General features: G+C 42.8%; 1 protein-coding gene across 16 annotated transcripts in view; it reads right to left on the reverse strand.

Annotated features, from left to right (window-relative positions):
* LOC118361415 (serine/threonine-protein kinase WNK2-like) overlaps nt 1–16,273 on the reverse strand; it is a 119,328-nt gene that overhangs the window by 15,133 nt on the left and 87,922 nt on the right. For all 16 annotated transcript variants that reach the window (XR_004820984.2, XR_004820985.2, XR_004820983.2 and 13 more), the window contains 2 exons: nt 4,280–4,442; nt 4,065–4,181 (listed from right to left, as the gene is read on the reverse strand). Coding sequence is in view for 13 of the 16 variants with exons in the window: in XM_035741329.2 (XP_035597222.1) it covers nt 4,065–4,181; nt 4,280–4,442 (280 nt within the window). In the remaining 3 variants the exon portion in view is untranslated. The remainder of the gene's footprint in view (nt 1–4,064; nt 4,182–4,279; nt 4,443–16,273) is intronic.

Raw genomic sequence — 16,273 nt, forward strand, 5'->3', positions numbered from 1 at the left:
AGCGCGGCTTGGCTGATCATGTGTCGGAGGACGCATGACTCGACCTTCGCCTCCCGAGCCTGTTGGGGAGATGCAGCAATGAGACAAGATGGAAATTGGGGAGAAATATAAGAAATCAAATTGGGCTAGGCCTATGTGATGGTGTTTGACACCTGCCTATCCAAAGCACGGCCAGAGGCACCAGTTTTGGAGAAATATTTTGATATTTTTATTTTTATTTCGATATTTCGGGGGAATGAAACAAAAAATGATTTGCAACAAAATGTGTAATCCACGTACAAAAAAGCATATCGGTCCAAAATTAACAGGGCTGAGGTTTTTAGTGAGAGAGGGGAGTTTTTGCTGCAGTGCAGTGAACAGAGTTTCAGTGCCCTGGAACATCAAAGAGCATCTCCCTCACTTAGAGCTAGGCATAGAGAGCACACACGCCGAATTCAGGAGGCAGGCGGATAAAGGGTAACAGAGGTTTTCTGGGGTGTTTGTTGCTAAGTGTGCATCTGTGTAGATGTTTAGATTGTGATAGATATTCAAGATTTCCAAAGTTAGTGTGTGGGGGGTTCCCTTGGTTGTGGAGGTTTTCACAAGTCTTTGGAGGTGTGTGAAGGGAAGAAAAATGTCCCCCACCCCTCCCATTAATGGCATGGAAACTGCAGCTTGCTTCTGTGCTAGAGTAGGGTCTACAGTCGTGGCCAAAAGTTTTGAGAATGACACAAATATACATTTTCACAAAGTCTGCTGCCTCAGTTTGTATGATGGCAATTTGCATATACTCTAGAATGTTATGAAGAGTGATCAGATGAATTGCAATGTCCCTATTTGCCATGCAAATGAACTGAATCCCCAAAAACATTTCAACTGCATTTCAGCCCTGCCACAAAAGGACCAGCTGACATCATGTCAGTGATTCTCTCATTAACACAGGTGTGAGTGTTGACGCGGACAAGACTGGACATCACTCTGTCATGCTGATTGAGTTCGAATAACAGACTGGAAGCTTCAAAAGGAGGGTGGTGCTTGGAATAATTGTTCTTCCCCTGTCAACCATGTTCACCTGCAAGGAAACATGTGCCGTCATCATTGCTTTGCACAAAAATGGCTTCACAGATTGCACCTAAATCAACCATTTATCGGATCATCAAGAACTTCAAGGAGAGAGGTTAAATTGTTGTTAAGAGGGCTTCAGGGCGCCCAAGAAAGTCCAGCAAGCGCCAGGACCGTCTCCTAAAGTTGATTCAGCTGCGGGATCGGGGCACCACCAGTACAGAGCTTGCTCAGGAATGGCAGCAGGCAGGTGTGAGTGCATCTGTGGCGAAGACTTTTTGAGGATGGCCTGGTGTCAAAAAGGGGAGCAAAGAAGCCACTTCTCTCCAGGAAAAACATCAGGGACAGACTGATATTTTGCAAAAGGTACAAGGATTGGAATCCTGAAGACTGGGGTAAAGTCATTTTCTCTGATGAATCCCCTTTCCGGTTGTTTGGGGCATCCGGAAAAAAGCTTGTCCGGAGAAGACAAGGTGAGCGCTACCATCAGTTCTGTGTCATGCCAACAGTAAAGCATCCTGAGACCATTCATGTGTACTTCACAGCCAAGGCAGTGGGCTCACTCACAAGTTAGCCTAATAACAAAATGGAGCCGGAGGAGATGGCCGCTGTTTTACGGTCTCCTAATCAATTGTGCTATTATGTTTTTTTCCCGCGATATTTGTAAATTATTTTCTACATAATGTTTCTGCAACAGTATCTTACGGAAGAAAAGAGCTTCTAGATATAATGACAGCGATCACTCACCTCGGCTTAGACAAAGATTTTTTCAACAACAACAGCAGCAAGCAGGACACACAATATTCTCCAAACACCCCACAGGGCAGACATCCCAATTATTCGCAAAAGGATGTGACGCAGAGGAAGAAGAGTTGGATGCCTCGTCCGGACCCGCAGAAGGCAACCAGGAAAGCTGCAGTTACCGTCAATATTACTCGCCAACGTGCAATCATTGGACAATAAACTAGACGAGGTACGATCACGAATATCCTACCAACGGGACATCAAAAACTGTAATATCCTATGTTTCACGGAATCGTGGCTGAATGACGACATGGATATTCAGCGAGCGGGATACATGCTGCACCGGCAGGATAGAACAGCACACTCCGGTAAGAGCAGGGGGGAGGGGGCGGTCTGTGCAGATTTGTAAACAACAGCTGGTGCATGAAATCTGAGCTAGATTTTGCCCACCTGGAGTATAGAGAGTTCTCAGCTATACTCACGTCCGTAGCCATGAAGTGCTTTGAAAGGCTGGTCATGGCTCACATCAACACCATTATCCCAGAAACCCTAGACCCACACCAATTTGCATACCGTCCAAACAGATCCACAGATGAAGCAATCTCTATTGCACTCCACGCTGCCCTTTCCCACTTGGACAAAAGGAGCACCTATGTGAGGATGCTATTCATTGACTACAGCTCAGCATTCAACACTATAGTACCCTCAAAGCTTATCACTAAGCTAAGGAACCTGGGACTAAACACCTCCCCCTGCAACTGGATCCTGAACTTCCTGATAGGCCGCCCCCAGGTGGTGAGGGTAGGTAGCAACACATCTGCCACGCTGATCCTCAACACTGGAGCTCCCCAGGGGTGCGTGCTCAGTCCCCTCCTGTACTCCCTGTTCACCCCCGACTGCATGGCCAGGCACGACTCCAACACCATCATTAAGTTTGCTGACGGCACAACAGTGATAGGCCTGATCCCCGACAACGACGAGACAGCCTATAGGGAGGAGGTCAGAGACCTGGCTGGGTGGTGCCAGAATAACAACCTATCCCTCAACGTAACCAAGACCAAGGAGATGATTGTGGACTACAGGAAAAGGAGCACCGAGCACGTCCCCATGCTCATCGACGGGGCTGTAGTGGAGCAGGTTGAGAGCTTCAAATTCCTTGGTGTCCACATCAACAACAAACTAGAATGGTCCAAACACACCAAGACAGTTGTGAAGAGGGCACGACAAAGCCTATTCCCCCTCAGGAAACTAAAAAGATTTGGCATGGGTTCTGAGATCCTCAAAAAGTTCTACAGCTGCAAAATCGAGAGCATTTTGACCAGTTGCATCACTGCCTGGTAGGGCAATTGCTCGGCCTCCGACCGGCACTTCAGAGGGTAGTGCGTACCATCCAGGACCTCTACACCAGGTGGTGTCAGACGAAGGCCCTGAAAATTGTCAAAGACCCCAGCCACCCCAGTCATAGACTGTTCTCTCTACTACCGCATGGCAAGCGGTACCGGAGTAGCCAAGTCTAGGACAAAAAGGTTTCAAAAGTTTTTACCCCCAAGCCATAAGACTCCTGAACAGGTAACCAAATGGTTACCCAGACTATTTTCATTGTGTGCCTCCCCCAACCCCTCTTTTACGCTGCTGCTACTCTCTGTTTATCTTATATGCATAGTCACTTTAACTATACATTCATGTACATACTACCTCAATTGGCCCGACCAACCAGTGCTCCCGCACATTGGCTACCCGGGCCATCTGCATTGTGTCCCACCACCCGCCAACCCCTCTTTTTACGCTACTGCTACTCTCTGTTCATTATATATGCACAGTCACTTTAACCATACCCACATGTACATACTACCTCAATAAGCCTGACTAGGAAACTCCCCAGACCTTAATCCCATTGAGAACTTGTGGTCAATCCTCAAGAGGCGGGTGGACAAACAAAAAACCCACAAATTCTGACAAACCCCAAACATTGATTATGCAAGAATGGGCTGCCATCAGTCAGGATGTGGCCCAGAAGTTAATTGACATCATGCCAGGGCGGATTGCAGACGTCTTGAAAAAGAAGGGTCAACACTTTAAATATTGACTCTTCGCATCAACTTCATATCAATGTCAATAAAACCATTTGAAACTTGAAATGAAATACTTGTAATTATACTTCAGTATTCCATAGTAACATCTGACAAAAATATCTAAAGACACTGAAGCAGCAAACTGTGTGAAAATGTATATTTGTGTCATTCTCAAAACTTTTGGCCACGACTGTACTCTAACCATACCATGTAAGTGGCTATCTCCTCAGGTGCGTCTCCATCCAGGTCGAACTTGAAGGTAACCATCTTGTGGTTGTGTGTCTCCAGCTGACACTCCACCATCTTATCCCCTGTATAACACACCTGTCCAGGCAGAAACCAGAGAGGAACAGGTGTCAAGAGACATGGATGTGTGCCGATCGATCTACTAAGACTACTATAAATGGATGTGCGGTACTCACATTGAGCATGCTGAGTTTGGGCTTGTTGATCTTGTCCTGGCGTGAGCGGGTGCGCGTGGAGCGGCGGTGGTGTTTCCGGACCTTCCCCTCGCCCTTCCCTGATCCGTGCGTCCCCTCGTTACCATCGCTCATCTCCTTCCCTGAGGTGGCGTCGGAGTTCACACTGGTTCATGAAAGATGAAAAAAAAAGTAAACGAGACATACTATACAGTCCAACTCATTATAAATGCAATGGCTTGAGATAGTCCCGAATGCCTGAACATGGTGAACTGAAATGCACTTGAACAGTGTATGCACTTCTCGGATGCTCAATTATAAGGGTTGGCTGATATTGACAACAGTATGTGCATATCAAAATAAAAGTCAAGATAAATGTAGGCCCGCACACACTCTTGGGAAATTGGGAAATTCATGGGAAATTGTTTATCCTAACATGATACAAGGGTCTTGTTACTACAACACATATCTTTCTAACACTTTTATTAGGTTGAAGAAACAGTATCCAGATTTGGTAGGTTCAGTAGCCAAATTGGTAGGCCTACAGTATATCCTAAACTAGAGAGTGACCCATAAATTGGCCTAGCCGATATATAGGGCCAATATTGGCTTTTTCTAGTCTATCGGCCCTTCTCTATGGGTTTTGCCGATAGTCCCGCTACATAGCTGCTATGCCAGCCGCCACTCACCGCCTGAGCCACGAGCACTGCACAATGCTGAGGAAAGTCTAACTGGGAAAATCAGCAGCAGCAAGCTAGCAAATTCTCCAACAGAAAGGTGCAGTATTGAGAAATGGATTCATTGACACAGCGACCAAAATTGAACTCCTGTTGAAAATATTTGTTTTTGCTAATTCACTAATAATAAAGGCTTGTGTCAATGTGCCCGGACATGCATGCAATAAGCAAGCTAGCTAATAAGCAAGCTACCTGTTAGCAAAGATAACAATAACTAATCATTTTATCTGTGGTGTTAACTAGCTAGCTATATTAGCTACTATGCTAGCTAGCTGGCTAGATAAACATGGTGCTAAGATATCAGATACGAGCGAATAGCAAACGTAGCTAGCTATCAATTTGAATATGCACCCTCCGGGGTAGAGTCCTGCACAGGTCAGTTTTTTTTAGCCGCACCCGCCCAGTGCCTGCCACATCAATTCCGAGCCCCACCCGATACTGGACAACAGGGCAGATTCTTCTCCGCAACCCGACCCACCCGCATAGAATTGTTCTGAGAGCCGATCTGTGCCCCGCCAAATCAAATTAATTGATTTAATTGTTTTTATGACTCCAGAGTAGTATAGGCTATTGCCCTTTCTTCCATGAATGAATTTCTCTATATGTCTATTCAACATTTAGATAAAAAGAAACCATGCCATGAATTAAGAATGATATCTTCTTATTTTCACAACGCAGCACATTGACAACTGAAATTGGTTTGAAAAAGAGCCTTCTTTTCTAATGTTGTAACAAGAGCCCATGAGTGAAGTCATGCCCCTTCCCGGCCAAGATTTACAGTTTTCCATTGACAAAGGCCCCTCAGTTGGGATGGAGAAAAAAATGGCTTGGGCGGTATATCATATATCCCGTAGCTATTTCCAAATACCCAGTATAGTTTATCAGTACCGTTGAAACAATTTCTTCGAATTTTTTCAAAGACAAAATATATTTGTAGCTACTTTAAGTAAATAGCTACAGTCAACTTATGCTACGATAGGCGATAAAGCAGATTTCGTGCTTAATTTCACCTGTCACATTATTTTACATTATGAAGCCAGTGGTGGAAAAAGTACCCAATTGTCATAAATAACTTAATAGAAAGTTTAGCAAGTAAAAGTGAGTCACCCAGTAAAATACTACATGAGTAAAAGTGTAGAAGTATTTGGTTCTAAATATACTTAATTATCAAAAGTAAAAAATATTGTCAAATTCCTTATTATAAGAAAATGCATTGGTAGCCAGGGACACACTCAGACATAATTTATAAACAATGCATGTGTCGTGTCACTTTGGCTATGCCGGATTAAGTGATATGACATGTTTTTCTATAAAATAATTTATCCGTAATTAATATTACCTGATTGAGCTAATCATGTAAATGTAATTAACGAGAGAGCCGGGGCACCAAGAAATAATATTTATAGAGCCGTTATCTTCCGAATAAACTCTTAAAGACCTAGTAATATTTTACATCAATAGCAGTCAATATTAATCGTCACCTTAATTCAGTCTCATCTGAATGTTGTAAATTCTTCACGAACCCTGGCTAACAAGTTGAATCAGCAATACAAAATTGGGCTTAATTATTTATTGACTAAATACCTAACTAATCACACAGAATTACACATACACATAATTAATCATAACTTGATTACAAATTACATCAAACGAAAATGTCCCTAGCGGGCGGAACAGATATGACAGCTTGCTACACAAAAGAAAAGGGCTGGGTTTGAGTGAAAGAGCGGGAAGACTGAGGAACAAAGGGCGAAGCTGTGCTATCGTAAATACAGAATCTTATCCATTCTAAATTACCACCCATTTGGAAAAGGAAAATGCAATAAATATTTCATCTGAGCTGCACTTTGGTAGGTTGGTGGTAGATGGAAGGCCGTGTTGCCCAACCGAGTACATTGAAGAATGTCTCTGCTGGTAAATTGAAAACGTTGTAGTAACGTCGTTGTGTGGTAGATGGCATACTCTGTCTGTTCCTTCCTAACCTGCATTTGCAGCTGCTGTTCCTAACTCAACGGCTAGGAGGTATCGCTTCTGTAGTGAATAAGAGTTCAAAGTTCATTCGCAACCAAAGCTCACGCTGATGTTGGTTTCGTTCTGTAATTATCTGAACCATTCTGACATCGGACCGTCGTCCTCACATCCTCAGAACAGGAGGTTATATTGTCGTCAGGGCTTTATATAGGAAGGGAGAGGAGGGCGTGTTTGAAAAGTTTTATAGTCATGTCCCTTCACAGGGACGGGCCACTGATTGAGCAGAGCCCTAAACTTATGAAAACCCAAATCTCACATTTTAGAAGCTAAAATTACATTTCATCCCATCACGAATAATTTCATATTCAAACATTTAAATTGAACAACGATTCCATGTAAATCCGATAACTCTGATGTGTAGACTTACCACTGTAGTGTTTGTCATCTTATCATTGATGAGAATGTCTCAGATGACAACCGAACTGACATCATATTCATTAAGTACCACCGCATATGTTCAATTGGTTAGATTACCAGAATATAGTTAATTTCCCCCCACCTTCTGATGTTCCCAGAATTTCTATGTTAACCAAGGGTTTTGCAAATGTAACATCAGTAGGGTAGAGGAAAAAGGAGGGGTAGAGAGGTATTTATGACTGTTATAAACCTACCCCCAGGGCCAACGTCATGACACATGTGTGTTTAGTGAGTCCACCAGATCAGAGGCCACGTGTTCTCTTGATAAGTGCATGAATTGACCATGTTCCTGTCCTGCTAAGCATTCAAAAAGTACTCTTGGGTGTCAAGGAAAATGTATGGAATAAAAAGAACATTTTCTTTAGGAATGTAGTGAAGTAAAAGTAGCCAAAAATATAAATCGTAAAGTACAGATACCCCCCAAAACTACTTCTTTACTTAAGTACTTTACACCAGTGTATGAAGCTTATCATAGTTTGCTAAAACATTTGAGCCAGTTACATGTTTGTTTGTAAATAGCACAACGGGAGAAAGCAGGAGCAGGTGAGTCCAGCTGTGCATTGACAGGGGTCGCGATTTTATTGTAAGTCAAGTTGTTGTTTTTTTGCTTCAATTGCGTGATCAGGGACGTGCACTTTAGTTTTCCTTCACAGAAAATACATTAGTGCAACACATTCGGCAGAAAATAGCTTAATTTTTCATCATATGCCAGAAGTGATACACTATTTGCCTGGCAGCCACACAAGTAAATTATACACTATTTGGCTGGCAGCCACACAAGTAAATTAGCTTACAATGAAAAAGCAAGTTATTTTTGCAAAAACGATGCATGGACATCATATTTCGAATATTTACCATACAAATTATGTAGCCAGCTTTCCTTAAAGTTAATGTTGCATTTCACCTGGAGAAAAGTGGGCTGGCTACATCAAGAAAAGTACCGGGAAAAAGTAGTAGCTATTCATCAGTCAGAGCGCTGTCTGCTGATAGAATGCCCTTTATTGAATTCTCATCTGAGTGGAGGTCTAACTGAAGAACAAAATTAGTCCGATGCCGAGCAGAAATTACAATAATAAGCCTTTTAGATCTGCGTTTATAAACACAGCAAGATATTTCTTATGGGTTTGATTATATTTTCCAGCGTGAAAAACAAACAATTCTGCGTTAACACAACCCCTAAATTTAACTTGCTTGTTATCCAAATAAGTGGTTGAATTAATAAGGTGACAGGGCATCATATTGTATTCAACTCGCTGTTGGCTGGACTCCCCGCTTGTGCAATCAAACCCCTGAAACGTATCCAGAAAGCTGCAGCCCGCCTGGTTTTCAACCTTCCCAAGTTCTCTCATCTCACCCTGCTCCTCCACACACGTCACTGGCTTCCAGTCGAAGCTCGCATCCACTACATGACCATGGTACTCACCTACGGAACAGCAAGAGGAAGTGGCCCTCCCTACCTCCAGGCTATAGTAAACCCTACACCTCAGCCCAAGCACTCCGTTCTGCCACCTCAGGTCTCCTGGCCCTCTGGGAGGGCAGCTCCCGCTCAGCCCAGTCCAAGCTCTTCTCTGTCCTGCCACCCCAAAGGTGGAACCAGCTTTCCCCTGAAGCTAGGACAGCGGAGTCCCTGCCCATCTTCCCGAAACATCTGAAACCCTACCTCTTCAAACAGTATCTTAAATAATCCTCCTCCTCACCTCGACCCCCACCCCCCTTCCAGCTCAGACTCTACTGATAGCTAGTGTACTTTCTACTTTACTAACTTTATTGTCCCCTGGGGGATCTTTTTGTTGCAGTGTTATGTACACGTTTAAAGTGGCGTTTTAAATACAAAACAAATTGACAATACATCTTTCAGAAGTTACATACCACTAAAAAGAGACTGGCCTTACTGGGTCGATAGGAACACTAGCCCGAGCTATTTAGGAGGGATATCACATGACACAAATTATTATCTAGTTCTGTTTTTCCTGCCGAGGGGTCCCTATACCTGCACCTAGAGGGGAGTAGTTCAAAGTCTGAGTACAGGGGGTGGGGCTTGGTTCTAAAATGATTTTGTGAGCCTTGCTGAGGGCCCTGACCTTAAAGATCTCATTCAAACCTGTCTGTTTGACTCCAAGTAACTTGGAGTACCTCCATGCCTGAAACAAACATCCTGGTTCTATTTGTATTGATCAAAAAGAAAAAGTATGAACCCTTTGGAATTACCTGGATTTCTACATAAATTGGTCAAATGGGATCTGATCTGCCTCTAAGTTGCAACAATAGACAGTGCTTAAACTAATTGTCTTTTTCTTCTCTGTGGTGATAATCATTCTCAGCATATTTTTCTGTCTATAATAATAATAATATATGCCATTTAGCGGACGCTTTTATCCAAAGCGACTTACAGTCATGTGTGCATACATTCTACGTATGGGTGGTCCCGGGAATCGAACCCACTACCCTGGCGTTACAAGCACCATGCTCTACCAACTGAGCTACAGAAGGACCACAGTGGCATTGCCATACCAACAAACAATACAAGTTAAAATACACTCAATTAAAGTTTTGTAAAACAGAGTCAGTATAGTATGCCTGTGATGTGGTTGTTCCGCCTAGTTGTCCTAAGGTGAATGCACAAACCACATCTCTCTGGATAAGAGCATCTGCTAAATTAATAAAATGAGAAGTCAAAGCCCTTTGGATGAGTAATCTGTACAGCTGCCACTGCTATCTTTAATTTCCTTGCGTTTCTTTCTCCTCTCTGTTCTTGGCCAGTCTGCTCCTCCCTCATCTTCTCTGAGCAGAGTAGGCAGGCCTGTTGCCCTAGCAACTCTAGACTCCACACAGACACAGCGTGTACACCTACTGCTCCAGAGCCAGTACTGTTCTTCCTTCAGACAAGCTTGCATTAAAACTTTGTTCATTTGCACAATGTCTCTAATTCACATTTTCTTGTAAATGCACAAACTCACCAAAAATGACATTCAGTAGCTCCAAAAGTATTGGGACAGTGACACATGTTTTGTTGTTTTGGCTCTGTACTCCAGCACAATGACTGAGGTTAAACTACAAACTGTCAGCTTTAATTTGAGGGTTGTTTTCATCCATATCGGGTGAACTGTTTAGAAATCACATCACTTTTTGTACATAGTCCCCCCATTTTAGGGGACCAAAAATATTGTGACAAATTCACTTATATGTGTATTTCAAAATTCAAAAGGCACTCACACATCTGAGCAATCTTTTTTTGCAGGTGCATGGTAACAGTTGAACAAGATGAAAGAAAAACCACACACTGCTCTTGATAGTATCTCTGATCTTTAATAAGCTTACATATCGGCCTCACGGCCTTCGTCAGGGCTCTTGAGTAAAAAAAAAAAATACCACCCTTATGTAGAACAAGCCCCACCCACATCCGTTCCACGCATCGGAAGGGGTTGGAGGCGAAGGAAAAACAAGTGCTACCAAATATAACAATATGCATTTCATAAATATTCAAATAAGACGTTTTAAACACGTTTGTAAAATCACAATGAGGACATAGACCTACCGAGCAAGTTTTCATTAATCATTGGGTACATCGTACGGAAAGCAGAGTAATCTTAAATAGGAGTATAATTCATGTCTGGAGGGTGAAAATCCCAAAACATTCTCTTTAACTCTGAGTATTATTAATACCGGTAATCACCCCCCGTCTGATATCTTAACTTTCTCTTTGCCACAAAATCTAATAAGGTAGAAATGTCATGCTTTAGGTCATCAAAATGTACTGCGAATGGTTCTCCTGAGTGAACTTTTATGTTCACTGAATCTCTGTTTGAGAGAACGAGAGGTTTTACCTACATAGCAGAGTCCACATGGACATTTAATCATGTACATAACATGGGTGGTGGAGCACGTAATAATGTCATTTATTTGGAACCGTTTTCCTGTATGTGGGTGGCAGAAATATTCACACTTCATCATATTGTTGCACTGTGCGCATCCTCTTGCATTTATAGCTACCATTTGGAAGAGGGCGTAAAAGAGCCTGGCTGATTTTCTTTTGTGGCAGGCAGTTGGCATGAATCAATTTATCGAGTAAATTGCTACCTCTACACAATAAGTGGTGGATTTATGGCAGTGTTTCTTGACCGCATCTCCCACTTTTCGCGAGTTCAAAGTATTTGTGCTTCTGAACATTACGGAGTGTTCTTTAGCTTGAGCGGGTCTTTTTTGTAGCAGTTCATCTCGTGTTTTTCCCAATGCCAAATTAAGAGCTTCATCCACACATTGTGGCGAATAGCCTCTTCTGACAGGCTGACCACACCGTTCGCGTTGCAAAATACAGTTAGAAATCTATGTTATTCAATTATGCACCTATACTGCTCGCGCGAGCCAACGAGCGTCTGCGACACCAAGGGCTAAAATATTTCCAAGGGCTATTCTATTTCTGACACAGATTGCAAGTCCTGCCTCTCCCATATCCTCATTGGTTTATAGAAGCAGGTACCCACATGCCATCTCCTCATTGGTTATACCTGCGTGGGTGACTGAAAGACGAACAAGGTCAGTGGCGGTAATGCACCTAATTTATGAAAGTTTCCAATCGCAATATAAAGTTCAGAGAAGAAAAGGCCTGGAAGGAAGAGAGATGACTAGAAACTAGTCGGTTGACTGTTTTCTGTGTGGATTAATTGGCGGAGTAGAGGACCTTGTGCATTTCAGGTAAAATAACAACTCAATGTTTATATCCCAGGACAAATTAGCTAGCAACAGCAAGCTAGCTAAATAGGACAAATTAGCTAGCACGTGCAAGCTAACGAGCTAAATTGCCATAAATGTTTAATGCTTTTCGACCTGTCCCCAAATTAATATAATTGGTTCAGAGATTGTTTTGATATTTTAACCTGCGCTTCGTGATCGCGTTTGGTGTGGGGGACAAAATAAATGTATGCACGATGGAGCACGCGCGCAGCCAGTTTGGGTTCTGTGTTAGAAACCTAGTGCGCATCTCCGCTGCTTTTTCTAAATAATCCTCTGTGGAGTGGCATATACGGCGCAGTCTGAAAAACAGGCTTCTTGGAAGTCCTCTTTTTAATGGCTTAGGATGGAAGCTGTCCCCCTGTAATAGAGTATTTATGTCCTTTTCTTTTCTATACAGAGTTGTAAACAGGGTTCCATTTGATTTCTAAAACCACATATCGATGTGATGAACATGTAGAATGTCACATTCATAGTGAATTTGAGATTGGAGTCAATGTCATTGAGTAGTGCCATAAAGTCTGACAGCTCTTTTTCCATTCCTTCCCATATGCATTTTTTATTTGTCAATATATCGATACCACTTCAAGGCTTTATTCAAAAATGTATTTTAGTTTTCATTGTTAACAAAACGTTCTTCAAAAAGACCCACATAAAGGTTGCATAGCTCGGAGCGAATGTGGAGCCCATCGATGGTCCATTCGTTTGGAGGTGGTGTTCATCATCAAATCTGAAAGAGTTATACGTCAAAACATATTCAGCCCTAGAATAAAGCTTGTTGGTCGGTATTTGTTAGTATCTCTATCTCTCAAATAGTGAGCTAGGGCTGCCAGCCCCCCCCCCCCCCCACACACACACACATGGGGAATGCTGTCATATAGACTCCCGACATCTAATGTGATCAAAATGCAGTCTTCTGTTAATCCCGTTATTGGTGAAATCTTGTTCATGATGACTATATATTCTTTTACATATGATGGCAATGCTTGCACATGAGTTTTAATAAAAGAGTCTACAAAGATTGACAACGGCTCTAGCATTGAGCCTACTTCTGCAACCACTGGTCTGCCTGGATATAGTTGCCTTGTTGTGTTTTAGGTTTGTGTAATTTCGGTAAAATGTACAGGCATGGACGTATGGCACATTTGCAGCAAAGGTATTCATATTCCGGTGAGATAAGGTGGTTTAATAGGGCTTGCTCTAGATTAGAGCATATTTCCCTTTGGAACACCTGTGTGGGATCAACCATTTTCTTTAGAAACGTTCATTGCAGAGTTGTCTCTGAATTTATTCTTTATATTTTTCATAGTGTAAAACAACCACAGCACCCCCATTGTCTGCAGGTTTAATAACCAAAGATTAATCTTTCATTAATTCATTAAGTGCCTGTTCTTCTGTTCTAGTGAGATTCTTCTGAATGTGGTATGTTTGTCTCATACATACTGACATGGCTTCTTGTTCGACTAACCTACAATAGGTATTAATCGAGGAGTTGTTAACCATACGACAGAATATGCTTTTGGGCTTAAAATTGGTACCAGTTCTTTGATCTGTTTCCAGGCTCGAAACAGTGTTTTGAGAAAACACATGCTTAAATTTAATCTTGTGAAAGAATTTAAGCAAATCTACTTTCGTATGGCCCGTACTGAAGAGCTCAGTGACTTTCAACGTGGCACCGTCATAGGATGCCACCTTTCCAACAAGTCAGTTTGTCAAATTTCTGCCCTGCTAGAGCTGCCCCGGTCAATTGGGAGTGCTGTTACTGTGAAGTGGAAATGTCTAGGAGCAACAACGGCCCAGCCGCAAAGTGGTAGGCCACACAAGCTCACAGAACGGGACCATCAAGTGCTGAAGAAGCGTGTAATAATAGTCTGTCCTCGGTTGCAGACTTACTACAGGCTTACTACAGACAAGAACTGTTTGTCGGGAGCTTCATGAAATGGGTTTCTATGGCCGAGCAGCCTCACACAAGCCTAAGAGCACCATGCGCTACGCCAAGCGTTGGCTGGAGTGGTATAAAGCTCACTGCCATTGGACTCTGGAGCAGTGGAAACACGTTCTCTGGAGTGATGAATCACGCGTCATCATCTGGCAGCGCTCGTGGCTGAATGGAAGCAAGTCCCTGCAGAAATGTTCCAACATCTAGTGGAAAGCCTTCGCAGAAGAGTGGAGGCTGTCATAGCAGCAAAGGGGGACCAACTCTATATTACTGCCCATGATTTTGGAATGAGATGTTTGACGAGCAGGTGTCCACATATTTTTCAGCTCAAAAGACTGCTGTGAAATACCCTGAAACACAATAGACAGGTCCGAAGACAGGGCTAAAGGTTTGGATAAGCAGCACTCTCCCTTCATAAAACAACATAAACAGAGGAAGTTCTCTTTCAATTATTCATTTCGATATCTCACATGAGGGATTCATCAGAATCTCACACGTCTGTCGGAGACGGACAGGTCAAGTGGCGAATGAGGTGAGCCCCTCCCCTCATCATAGAGAGCCAGTTGCCCACCCTATGATCATTCTCACTTCTCTTCTTCACGAAGAGTACTACTCTAAGCTCTCCTCAGCACAACTTTATTTGTTTTCCTGTTCAACTGTTCACAGGTGAGTTATGCCGCCAAGTGCAGGTTTTTCATCTCTCGTCTTCTGTGTTGGTTGACTTTACTTAAAGGAAAGTGCTTTTTCCTTCCCATTTGTTTCCTGCGGTAGCTAGCATCACACGGCTAGCTACTGAAACTTGGCTAGCTAAGCTTGGAAGGCTTGGAAGGGTAGAATCACTAGCGTTCTCTCTCGTTTAGCTCAACCCACTACCATTGCCGCATTGACTAGATTTTTTTTCTTGACATTTTCAAACAGTACATTTATATTTTCCAACAGGATCTTTGTTGCATATTGCATATTACATATTTGGGTGAGAGTAGCCTCGTTTTACTGCCAAAAATAAAATTAAACCATCTGGTGTGGTAACAACAATGTCAAATGCAGGTAGCCTAATCAAATAATTAACATCCAATCACATTAACCACTACTCTCTCGCGGGAAACATTCACTCTTGCGCAGACATTTAGAAACGAAACATGACAATTTAAAAAATAAGCCACTGGAGTTTTTGAGTGAGAATAAAGAAGTGTATAAAAGCAACAGATTACATTAATAAGAAGGGGCTAGAAGCGTCTTATATGCCGAGTTACCGAGTGGCTAGGACAGGCAAGCCCCATACTATTGTGGACTTAATTCTTCCTGCTGCCGCGGATATGGCTGGGACAATGCTGGGGGAAAAGGCCCAAAAAACTATACAGATAATGATTTCATCAAACAACAACGTTTCATGACGCATCAGTGTCGGCAGGAGATGTTTTGAAACATTACGGCTTCGCATATAAGCCAGTGAATTATATGAGTTAAAGCAGGATGAGTCAACAGACATGGTGGGCCTGGCACAGCTCTTGGTAAATGTCCGTTACGTTTATGAGGGGTCAATTAAGGAAGTCATGCTCTTCTGCAAACCACTGGAAACCAGGACAACGTGAGAGGATATTTTTGAAGTACTGGACAGCTTTGTGACATCAAATGGACTTTGGTGGTCAAGATGTGTTGGTATCTGTACTGGTGGCGCAAAAGTCATGACAGGGAGACACAGTGGAGTGGTAACGCCACTTGGGTACACTGCAGCATCCACCGAGCGGCTCTTGCTGCCAAGGGAATGCCTGACAGCTTGAAAGACGTTTTGGTCACTACAGTGAAAATGGTTAACTTTGATAAAGCAAGGCCCCTGAACTCTCGTGTATTTTCTGCATTAGGCACTGATATGGGCAGCGACCATGTAACACTTTTACAACATACAGAAGTGCACTGCTTATCAAGGGGCAAAGTATTGACACGTTTTTTTTTAAATTGAGAGACGAGCTTAAAGTTTTCTTTACTGACCATAATTAACACTTGTCTGACCACTTGCATGATGACGAGTGTCTCACACGACTGGCCAATCTAGGTGATGTTTTTTCTCGCCTGAATGATCTGAATCTAGGATTATAGGGACTCTCCGCAACTATAATCAATGTGCGGGACAAAATTGAGGCAATG

The sequence above is a fragment of the Oncorhynchus keta genome, unplaced genomic scaffold (genome assembly GCF_023373465.1).
Source record: "Oncorhynchus keta strain PuntledgeMale-10-30-2019 unplaced genomic scaffold, Oket_V2 Un_scaffold_584_pilon_pilon, whole genome shotgun sequence".
NCBI classification, from domain to species: domain Eukaryota; kingdom Metazoa; phylum Chordata; class Actinopteri; order Salmoniformes; family Salmonidae; genus Oncorhynchus; species Oncorhynchus keta.